General features: G+C 37.4%; 1 protein-coding gene across 1 annotated transcript; it reads right to left on the reverse strand.

The window, feature by feature from the left end:
- Window positions 1-1,660: 1,660 nt before the first annotated feature.
- Window positions 1,661-11,386, reverse strand: ANKLE2 (ankyrin repeat and LEM domain containing 2). The gene is made up of 12 exons (XM_026037740.1): window positions 10,900-11,386; window positions 9,893-10,084; window positions 9,420-9,613; window positions 8,584-8,772; window positions 8,204-8,326; window positions 7,758-7,824; window positions 6,857-7,038; window positions 5,253-5,359; window positions 4,165-4,358; window positions 3,287-3,944; window positions 2,939-3,070; window positions 1,661-2,401 (listed from the first exon to the last, which is right to left on the reverse strand). The coding sequence occupies exons 1-12, from the start codon at window positions 11,375-11,377 to the stop codon at window positions 2,164-2,166; spliced, it is 2,754 nt and encodes a 917-aa protein (XP_025893525.1). The 5' UTR covers window positions 11,378-11,386; the 3' UTR covers window positions 1,661-2,163.
- Between the last annotated feature and the right edge of the window lie 985 nt (window positions 11,387-12,371).

Below are 12,371 nucleotides of genomic sequence, written 5' to 3' on the forward strand. Positions count from 1 at the left end.
ACTTTTGAACAATTTATCCAGAATTACTTAAGAAATCTTAACTGACATTAAACTATTTTAAAGAAAACAAAACCTCAGACAAGCCATTTGACGTACAAGTAGGAAGTTAAGACCTACAGAAGCTGTTTGTGACAACAAAGCGCTGCACCAGAAGAAACCACCCCCCCCCCAGCCCCGAAAGCGTAAGGAAGACGGGCACAGCGGGGCGCGGGCTGCTCTGCGCCCTGCAGAGCGCCCTCTCCAAGCCTGATTTTTCCTAGCCCCCCCCACCCCCCCACCCCACTGTGCAAGTTGGCTGGAATATATCTGAATGACAATTATTCAAGTAGAATAACTCTTTCCAAATGTCCAGCTAATTGGAAATAGACTTAATTAGAAAGGGCTAATTAAGCCTTTTTAATTTATTTCTAAAATAGGAATGTTGTCCCACAGTGTAGAGCTCTCTAAGAACTGGTCAAACTCAAAAAGAGACTTTTGAAGTTCCTTCTATTCAGAAAGCCCAGAAGAAAACTGTTTAATATGTCCATAGTAAGTGGATACCACTTTTTAARCTTTTAAAAGAACAAAAATTTAATTAAAAAGGTATGTTACAAAAGGCACTATTAAACTTGCAAAAGCATTAAGTGCAGTTCAGGTTTATACCAAATAAYGAACCTATCCAAGGGCTACAGTTTGTGTACAAAACAGTCACATTACTGTGTGCAACAGCTGTCAAACTTATCAAGCTTTGGCTTCTTCAGCCTACGTAATGGTGAGAGCGACGTGTGGCAACTGGACCACTATTCAAGAGATATTACAACATCTGGCCTACACTTAGTGTCTCTGTAGACACACAGGATAAAAGGTTCACGGTTACAGRTTTACCTCAGGTGTTGTGTGGCACCAGTGACTCCTATCCCACCTGGTTTACCTTTCACAGTCTTGGCAGSTGTTAGTTTTCTAGGCCAATTCATCAATTAATGGTGTCAAGAAGGATTGACTTTAAATTTTTCCATAAGAAGACCTGTTAGCAGTAGCGCACTCTGGTTCTGGAACCCTTCTGTCAGGCAACATCACAACCATTAAGCAAGATTGCTAAAGAAAACTGGACTACATTCTAAATTTCAGCATCATTCAGATGGCCCAAACAAGTCATWCTTCCAGAAGGCTAACGAATAAAATTAATGATTGTGCTAACAAAAGTTGGTTACTACCTCTAGGCTGGAGACATAGTCAAAGCTTCCATTTCAATAAGTCAGTCTTTACTCTTCTCTGAACAGCTGGGATATAAAACTCCACAAATCACTGGGTACCACCTCTTAAGTATATTACAAACTAGACCATCAAGATATGTTGCTGGTAACTTTGCTTAAGTTATTGCTGATGTGCTTTTGTGTAACTACTAAAAATCTACTAGTGATTAAAAGCTGTGGGACAAAACACTAACTTTATTTTAGAGCTTTTTTTTAATCTTTAAACTAACACAAGTAATTTCTTTCGCTCGCTTTTACTAAAACACTCAGTATATTGCTGTTTTTTTTAACATCTTCAAAACAAGCAAAGATTCAAAACTTTCTGTGTACATATATAAATATACACACACTTGTGTGCRTGCGTGTGTGTATTTTACATATATATACATTTGTACTCAGGACTGGAAAGTTGTCATCACCCTCGGCTTGTTTTAGACTTCTCAGTTTGAGCACTCACCCCTGCAAGTGAAGGAACATTTTGCTTCTTGCCATTTCCTTTAATGAGATATTTCTATTTACTGATGACAGGCTTCATCCAGAAGATCCAAGCACAGAAATGCAGCTGAGGGCTAATGGGTTCATCRTGATAATTACATTTGGTGATACAGTAAAGTACCACTAACGTCTAAGTAAAAGCTCAGCTTGCTGCTCTACTGGTAACAAGGGTTAACTAACTCATAGCTACCGAACAACTGCACTCACTGTCACTAACTTCTTGCAAATCACCAGTAATCTGTATCTTGTACATGGCATAAAGACTTAAATTCAATTTTTTAACATATATTTGTCCTCAATTGAGGAAAAATAAATAGCCAGATACAAACATCATGTCACTTTAGTAACATTGTAATTTTTTTTTTTCCTTTTTTTTTTTTCCCCTCCACTCTAACAAAGAAAATATAATTGAAGTCCCAAGAAGACGAATCGTATTTTAGTGGGCAGGAGGCTCTGAAAAGTAACGCAGTTTTAAGAGCGCATGGTTGACACACGCGGGACTGTAGCGTCCAGGACTCCCCAAGTCTGGTGACGAGGCCGCTGCATGACTGTATTTCCCTGGACTGCCCATCACTGGACTATTTCTTCCCGGACTAGAATACGCTGAGGCATTTGGAGGGCCAGCAGCCACAGGTTGGGACTTGACTCTTGCTCTCAGCGCGGGACTTGGCCAACTGAAAAACCATGATAAGGAGAACAACAGATTTACTCAGTATCTCTTGTAGATGTAGAAATAAGCAGCGAGAAGTCCAAAGAGATCAGAGCCACATCTGAGAAGAGCAAGTGACARTTAACACAATATATTACGTGGAAATTTGTTCATGGAGAAAGGATGTCATTTTCTCCAAAATGACCATTAAGAAAAGTGTGCCTGTAAAGCAGAGTTTGGACAATTTTAGCCCTTTACCAAATGGAGAACACATGTGCTCTTGAAGCATTTGTTTTCTGTTTGAATAGCCTGTATTGATATCCTGAATTTATTGGGGATTCCCTGTAATGCATGGAATTTTTGACCACAGCACCTTTCCATATTAGCAGGCAGGCTCTAGCGTAAAGGGTCTGGTGATTCACCATTACAACAGCCTTAGCATTAATACAGACACGATTTATGTGAGCAACAAGACCTAAAATTCTGTCCATTCAAGCCGTTCTGCAGCTGACTTACTGAAACCATCATTAATTCCACTCTTTTGACTGAACTGTAGAAATACCTTTGCCTGTCAGATGAACAGTAGGACTCCACTGAATGTTTCCACTTGTAAATAACAGGGTACTTCTGTGGATCAATCTCTGCTGCTCCTATAGCTGCTAAGACATCACTATCCAGCTTCGACGGCTGCTCCCTAGAATATAAACAGAAATAGATGAGAACTATGTATTTATCTGGGCAATTAGATGTTCCAATTCTAAAATAATGAAGGCTCCTAATGAAGGAAGCCTGACAGACTAACAAAAAAAAAAAAAAGAGCCACGTTAACAGTTTGAGACTGATTTGAAAACAAGAAGTTTGCATGTACAGACCAAGGAGGAAAATATGTGTTAAAAAAGAGCTTTCATACCCAAGGAGAAATAACGGCTTAGAATTGTCATTTGTGGGTGAAGTCTTCAAAARAAATTTCTGGGAAGAAGATTCTTGACATTTTCGTGCCTCATTAGTCTGAATTCCAGATTCTACAGACGATCTCTCCATTTCTGATGGCATTTTGTTTTCTGTCCTTATCTTGGTCTCTCCAGGTCTGCCCGTAACACTTGGCTCTGTTCCTTCAGCCAGGACTCCCACATTCTCATGTTTTTCAGTGATTTTACTTGATTCGCCTGCTACCTCTTGCTCTCGGAACGACAGTCTTTCAAATTTTGGCATTAAATTGCAGACATGGGACACAAGGCATTCTTCTCCATCACGAAAATGCTTTCTGTCACTAATTATCCTTTCACTGGCCATGGGATTACAAAACCCATTTCTGCTGGAAGAARCTCCCTTTTCATAGTGCCTGGGATGATCTGCTCTTTCTATGATGTTGACTGTGGGCTCCATTGCCAAGATGTCACACTCGGAGTCCCCAAGAGCATCTATGCTAGGTTCTTTGGATGCAACAGGTTGGCTGTTATTACGTGCCGCATTCTGTCTGTTTTTAATTTCTTCTAAGCTCATGTCATCATCGTCCTCATCCAAAAATGCTCCGACAGAAATAGAATTGCAGCACTTCTTACTCTTGCCTGTGAAGAATTTTAAGAGCAACATATGAAAAGTTGTCCTACTTCTACAGCCACTGTTATTAGCTAATTTCTCAATATTTATATTCTATCTGTTTGGATAACAGATTAATAATAGCAACCACAACAGGTGAGCACTATTTCCCTTGGGGACCAAATCTTTTTCCCCTCCCTCTTCTCCCCAGGTACAACCTGTTGTTTGTAACATTTGCCTTTTTCTTACCAGAAGGATGGGGAGTTTTGTATCTATTGCAGGTTTCATTTTCCCCTGTTTCTTGCTGAGCCTTTTCGCTCATTTCCTGATGACTCAGGTACTCTTCTAATTTTCGCAACCCCTCCTGGGAAGACAGATCAACAAAACAGCCCAGAAATTCCCAGTATTCAACCCACGGGAACCCCAGTTCATGAGCTAACTCCCTGCAATAAATAAAATAAAACGAATCATTTGTGAAGACATAAATATTAGTTTGACAATAACTTTTCTGAACACATTTTATCAGCTATTAATAGGACTATAAACGTGCAACTAGGCAACACAAATTCTCTAACAATCAGCAGTCTGCAAAAGCGATGTGCACATCCTTAGCAAACACAGTGTCAGCTACTTTTCCTACAATCTTTTCCAGATTTTATCTACTATTCTTACAGTTAACACCCATGAGCACTGCCATACATTAACTGCATTCAGACATCTGGTAGAGCTGAATCAATACTGACACAACTATCGTATGAATGATACTTCATTTAATTATTTTATGTGGAAATGAGAGAAGAGGGAGAGGAGGTGAGAGATTATTCCAAGGGAAGAAACCTAATAATTTTGTAACAAACATTTTCCTATACTTTGCTGGTACAAAGTATTTTAGCAGCAAAAACACACAGTAACACAGACACAAACACACACGCACAGTTTTAAAAAGCAGAACACTTGTATTAGGATCTTTTGATTCTGCTGTCTTTTTAAAGTCTCTCGTTTTACAGGAAAATTGGCTAAGCATAATTGTAGCTCTTCTGCCAAATCAAGCAAGTGAGTGTTTGAGAAAAGCTTTCTAGATAAAGAATCAATAATCATTAAAATATCTTTTATTTCCAAAGCTGTTAGCCAAGTCTCAGCTTTTTTAGCTAAAGTGCTTATGTTCTCATAAATATAGTAAAGAGCCAACACTACAGTTACTTCATAAAGTATTTATAGCAGCAAGTTTTGTCCTACTTAAAGATTGTTCACTAAGCAATAATTGTATGAACAGTACAAGTGTTCTGCTTTTTTATTGTCTTAGTGCTAATTTTTTAAACTGGTACTTTTTTAGATACCTTCCAACTCTTTCAACACCTCTTTCCAGATCAGATTTCCTGACATTGTGAAAGAAGCCGGCTCTCTCTCGAGGCGGAGTCTTCCAAAGCCTGCGGAATTCTTCAGCCTTTAAAAAATGAAAGAATTAAATAAAAAGAAAAAAACCCACCACCCCTTCCCCCATTACAATCTGAAATTAAATTGGCACCATCTCAATTCTCTGCCTATAGGTCTAGAAGATATTTAGCTGCTCTCTGCCTCTATGTAAACAACTCAAGCTCTCCCACAGGTATTGCTCAACTCTCATTTTGAAGAGGCTCATGTTGGATGTGAAGCTTCCCCTCCCAGTACACTTGCTGGTTTATTACTGCACTTGGATGTCACAACTGCACATCAGAATTACTACCAAAATGTATAATCACCTTCAAGTAATCTCATTAGATAGCAAGTCAGACTGGTTTTAATTTATGTGCAGCAGAAAACAGGTATGCCTTACAACCTTACACTTTAATGACAAATGCTCTCCTGCTAACTGCTTTCTCAGATGAAAGTGTGGTAATTTTATATCAATTCCATAAATTTGGTCCACTTATTACCATATATTCTTGGCATTTATTCTGATTTTCAATGCTTAAAGGATGGATTCTTGTAAACTCACCAACTTTATGCCTTTGCATGACAAAAATCAATGATAGAAGAGCTACATTCAGATCTTAAAACGTTGTCAGCAACCAAAGCAATGTATTATTTATAGYCTAGATAAAAGTTGTTCAGAGTATACAATACACTTACAGCTCTGTCAAGTRAACAGAAAATTGACCAAAAAGCCTATTTAGAAGAAAAAAAATATTAAGCATTTTGATAAAATTCAGCGCTGAAGGAATTCAAACATCATATGATAGAATGTGTTGTCATCTTAATATTTCCAAAATTGCCATATTTCAAGGAAGTTCTGATTAAATGAGACAAATGCCTACAAATTTATATTTAATTGATCTCTAAATATATTTCCTAAAAATTTCCTTTTTTTTTCCCTACTATTCAATCACTACTCTTCCAAAACTATCCAATGCCTATTAGAAATGCCTTACTCATCTCCATTAAATTTCRGAACATTTACTTGTATTTCAACAACAGGAGGTAATAAATTGCTTCAAACATCTCATTTCAAATTCTAGAAACTGGATCTTATTTTTTTTTTAAACCTACATCTGTTAGTTTTGATTCAGATAAGAAAGTAAGAACAATTATTCATAAAGACAATACCAGACTTGTCAAACAATGCTGTGACCAAAATGATTTTCCAATAGAAAGGAGGAGCTTTATTTTCCACAAAAAGTGGAGGAGCTTCCACTTTTCCTTATCTATCTCACTTATTTTTATGTTTCTGGCAATAAAAGGGTTTCAAAATTGCCTGTGTTCTCCCACTTTATAGAAGAAAATCTCTCCAGGTCACGAAGAGAAGAGACAATACTGAAAAATGTAGCTGCTATCTATTACAATAACGAGTTCCACAAGACACTGAACCACAGGTGGATGTTCTATTTTTTTTTATATTAAAAAAAGGACAAAAAAAGAAAAAAAAAAGCATTAGAGTCCTAGGAACTTTACAGTATACTCTTACCTTTGAGGGGCTCATAGGGCCTGCAAAAGCTCTTATTGACAGCACTGGATCTTTGGGGCTGCCATGGTACATAGGTAAAGATGTTTGGGGGCTATTGTCTGTCTGATCGGGCGACCACGGGGCACCGATTACAGGAGCTGAGGAATTGTCATCTGCTCTCAAGAGCGGTACGTAGTATCGACCTAAGATTAAATAGAAAAAAAGCTTTCTTAAAAAGATTTTGTTTCACCAGTCAGTTGCCTCTTCCTTGGATGTGTGCATCCATAGATTTGTATACTTAAACATCCACTTTATTTCATTACTAAAACTACTTGTAATTCAAACTCATTGTTTCAATATATTTTAACAGCTTACAGATGTATGTGTTAACAGCTTACAAATCATACCTTTGCTCCAGTTTCCTTTCTCTCAAATACAAAAGTACATTGATTAGCATATATATCTCTTCCCCTAAGGATCATCAACAAATTAAAAAAAAAAACAAAAAAAAAACCCCACACCTTTCATAAATGTTTAAACCCACATGTGACAAATAGTAAAAACCTCTAGGTGAAACAAGCTAGAAATTCCTTACTGTGACAAATAAATCTCTCGTTCTGTAAAAGTCTTTTATTTRCCTTTAAATTAATCTTGCATCTTCACATTCACTGAGTGAAATGAGAGCTATGCCCACCTTCCAAAGCTGATGGGATAAACTTCTGATATCTCTAGATAAGTATCAACCATAAAACTTAAGACACAAAAGGCTTTCTCATCCTTTTCAGTTTTAGTGTTTCTCTTTGGTTCTTAGCACATTGTAAAGCAATATCATTTATAAAAAGGAATGCTACAGAAAGCAAATCCAACAGAGAAAAGAGCCRAATTATGTGCTTGAGAAAGTATAGAGCTCTTAAGTACAGACCTTGCAAATATTCTCTTATCTTTTCTTTCAATTCTGCAGATTTATTCTTGCTTCTTTCACAAACCACCTATTAAAGCAATTTTAATTGTTAGTTAGTTAAGCAAAGACATCAATCTCAAATAAATTATGTTCATTTGTAAATAGTCAAATTATTGGCCTCTAGCCAACTAATCTTGTATTTTAATTCATAGTAAAGCACACTGCTAAAATACATCCACATCCATAAAACAGATGCTGTAAGAAACGGCAGCRAACCAGAACATTTAAACTGTCTCACAGTTTAATCAATACTAAWTATTTTGAGTGCTAACAGGGATTCACTCTAATAATGACACTACTATTTTACTACAAAGCCTTCTATTTAGAGCAGTCATTGATTGTTTGAACCCAAAATAACCGCTTAGATGTGGTATTTTTGTTCTCAGCCTGGACACGGGGAGACTTACCTCTGTCGGAGTTTGATCATACTTATTTCTTGGATTTTTTACAATAGCTGGATGGGAGGTAAGCACATTAACAACATCCAAATTCCCAAACTTGCAGGCAAAATGCAATGGCGTATCAAAGCCCTGCAATGGGGARAGGGAAAATTCACATGTATATGGAAAAATGACAAAGTCAGCCCCACATGTTTTATTCTGAGACTGCGGAAAAAATAAACAAACATTACGACTAATTAAAAGTACTCTTGATGAGTCTTTCTCTACTGTAGAATAATGATTACTCATAAAACACAACCCCCTTACTCTCTATTTCCCTTATACTTCCTTGACACCCTCCAGTTGCTGCCACAATAAAAAGAAATTGGGAAACATTCAAATCTTACTATTTTATCCGGTGTATTAAGGTAAAGGTCAACAATATATCGGATGCGCTTCTTCAACATCGTATCATTGTCGTCTGGATACATGAGCCGCATAAAGTCGGGATTTTCCAGAGTGTCTAGTAATAACTGGCAGATAGCCGGTTGATTCTCCTTGGCAGCAACATGCATGACGTTGTACCTACACCCCTCCTGGAAAAAAAAGACAAATTTTGGAATGAAATGAAATCTGAACAGCTTGCTTATGCCCATATGCTTAACTGATATAAGTGTGAAGCTGTAATGGTTCCCAGACTGAGTTATATATTTAGATTTTTGTTTCTTAATATTTTCTTACAAACAGACTCTTAGAGGAAACGTTATCATAGTACACACATGTCCTATCAAAGAGTAAGTGAAAATAAAGTATTAAGCATTGCAACGCTGTTTGGGTTTTTATTTGCCCGTTTTTTTTCACAGTTTTCAGGACTACGTGAGGGGAGCTGCAGTCTCTGTCACAATACAATAAATAAAAATACAAAATCAAATTTATTTGAGTAGGAGAGAAAACAGCTGAGAAAAATACTGCATATTCTGAACACATTATTTTCCAACTCCACAGAATAAAGAAAAAAGGCTCAATTTAAGATTTTAACAAACCTCAAATTACACTAGATGTATATTCAAGTAGTTAATTCCCCCCTCACTGAACAGACAAAAGTAGACTGAGAGCAAGAGGCATGGCCTCTACTGCACACAGCAATTGCTCTATCCTGAGTTTCCTGGAAGATGATTTTGTGGCAGGAGGGGGAAAGGATTACTCTTCCTCTCTTAAAAATGTCTCAGATAGTTTTTCTTACCTGAACAACTGTTGGATTGTCTCCAGATCCAATCAGATAGCGAGGGTTACTCCAGATAAGTTCTGAAAATGTCGCTATATCTCCTTTCTCAACAGCTTTCCGCAGCTTAGCGGTAAGATCTTGAGTACGTGGACTCTTGTAACTGTTGGCCCTTTCCTTATTAGCAGTTTCAGTCTCAGGGGAGCACAAGCCATCTATGAAAACACAGTTATCATGTTCCCTAAAGTATTTTTTTACAGTGATCACTGCATTAATATACAGACCATCAAAATAAGCTTGCATTCTAAAATATTTTAGCAGCTTATCACTTAGTACCAGTATAAATAACATATAATAAATATCACTTGTAAGTAATAGGAGGGAGAATATCATTAGTGCTGTCACCTCRGGTTTCAATATGGACTGATAAACATTTTAATTACTGAGCTGGTTACAYACAAAACTATCATATACAGATGAATGACCTCACTCACCTCTGTTAAATGACCCTATCTTCACTGGAGATAAACATAAAGAGGACTTGCTCGGAGACGGAAAGTAATCGCAAATTCCTTTAGCAAATTTCTCAGCATCTTCTCTGTTTGAAAAAGCTTTGAATCGGGAGCCTTTAATCATCTTAACAGCTTGGAGAGCTTCCTTTTTATCTTCATAAACATGTACTCTCTCTGTAAGAAAGTACAGGCAAAATTAAATTATTTCAGTAGCRTCAGACTTGTTCACAGAAACTGGTTACAGAATTCTCAAACTATCCTTCCAGCTTTGGTCTCAGTGTTTGCCTACCAAATGTGGCATAAGCATCTGCAGCCCTTTAAAATTTTATTTTTAGAAAACTGAATAATTCTATAAATTTTATCCAATATCAGGTCAGATGGAAGAGAGATTGATATCAGTGCTTTGCCATACATATCAATCAATATTTGAACAACTGTTTAAAACAGATCAACCAAGTGATTATTTCATACCTAGACTGAAAAAGAAATCTAGAGCTTATTCAGACTGGATTACTTTCTGTGTTCTTCTGTAGAGAAAGATAAACTATACAGATAATCCACTGTCCTTAAGACTTTTCTACATAAAAATACTTCTTGTGAAAAAGAATCCTTGCAGCTGCCTCAGAATACACAATGGCTCATGTGCTACTGTAATCCCATGAGAGATTTAGCGATTCTGTATTCCAGTGATTATCAATAAAATGCAAAGAGTAATCCAGAAATTAATTATACTGTATAGGCAACTTATATAAAATTGAAAGGACAGGCGTTAACAGGTAATGAAAATTATTTCTTTTACAGCTTTGCCTGGTACTTAGTATCTTAATGCTAACTTACAGAGATATGCTCCTACTTGCGTCCTAACTATTTAATCACGCACATAGAACTATTTCCATTTTTGGCGAGATTGCTACTATTCTATTGCTACTATATCATATGACAACACACGTTGGATGGGAGCACCTCAGATATACGCAGATGTTATTTACCATTTCTTGCCAATATGTCATCGTAGACCGGACAGACACCATAGTACAGAGGAGGATCTTTGGACGGTGGCTGAGTATCAATTTGTGAATCAAAGCGTGCTCCTCCACAAACTGGAGCTGAACCGTTCCTGTGGATCTCRGCATCTTCTTCTGGAGGGTTCAGACCTACAGAGTACCCAAAGTCTGCCTCCTCAGCAGCATTTCCATGACAGGTGGGATTCACTGCTGAGGTTTTCAAAGCCTTTCGCGTTTCTGCCTGGTTGCTATCAGAAGGGATGTTTCCAGCAGCCTCCTCTGAAAGAGCAGATCCTTTCTCCTCCAACGCTCCTTGCTGTTCCAACAAAGTCCGAGCCAATTTTTTTTCAAAAATAGACCTAGTGGTTGAGGTAATGGGTCCACACTTCAGTCCCGCTTTTATTATTTCTTCTCTAAGCTCATCAGCGGTGAGCTGCTTCAAGCGGGATAATACTGAATCCATTGTTATTTCACCTATGAAAGGAGGAGGAAAAAAGTGAGCTAAAATTGTAAAAAAGGAAACTTCTTTCCCTACCATTTAAATGCTGCAATAAAAGTAAGAAAAGGGCATATCATAAGAATTATTCTGATTCTGAAGAGATACAAGCAAATGCAGAGAAGACAAAGTATTTCCTGTTAGCACATAGAACATTTTAAAGCTRTAAGACTTGTAGTGAGAGCACGTTTCCTCTTCTTTCGTAACTACTTGAAAGAGTACTTGCAGTCTACATTTTTCTTTTTAAATTCCATTACGACTTTTGAAGTAAATAGCAATTCAGAACATTTATGTGTGAAAACTTATGACAAGCTGAGAAAACTTATGACAAGCTGAGATAAGATTTGATTCCTGTCAAGAAGGGAGCAGACTGGGGACATGCAAACATGATGTCTAGAAAACCTCAGAAATACGCTCTAGTTAGGCAGTGCCTACAGCTAAAGGCATTGCAATATTTCTAACATTTCAATAACTATTTTTAGCTGAGAAAACGTATAATGCAAGGGTACGATGCAGCTACCAGGGGAGTCTATCTCTGGCTATGATTCAAGGCTGTAGCTATTTGCACAACAGGCTGTTTCCCAGTCCTTGTTTTGTGGGCAAAGAGCCAAAGAGCCAGACAAGAACAGCTGAACTTTTCAGATTCCCCTCTTCAGCAACAAGGGAGTGGGAAGAATATTTATTTCCAAATGAAATCCTCCTCTCTAGTACACTACAAACCCTCTTCTCACTTTCTTCCATGTAATCCACACGCTTACAACCTACATATGGTCAATCAGCAGGCACTGAAAACAAGACATTGCCAACAAATTGCTCRCTGTGAAAACCCCATGAATCTGAAAAACAACTAAACTTAAAACAGAAGATACGGGAAGCTCAATAACATGAGGTGCTTTAAGAATATTTCAGCAGACACTACATAGAGCCATAAGGGCTATGAGTCTTTCCTGCTGTACACTAT

The sequence above is a fragment of the Nothoprocta perdicaria genome, unplaced genomic scaffold (assembly GCF_003342845.1).
Source record: "Nothoprocta perdicaria isolate Ctin4 unplaced genomic scaffold, notPer1 scaffold_2, whole genome shotgun sequence".
In the NCBI taxonomy this organism is placed as follows: Eukaryota; Metazoa; Chordata; class Aves; order Tinamiformes; family Tinamidae; genus Nothoprocta; species Nothoprocta perdicaria.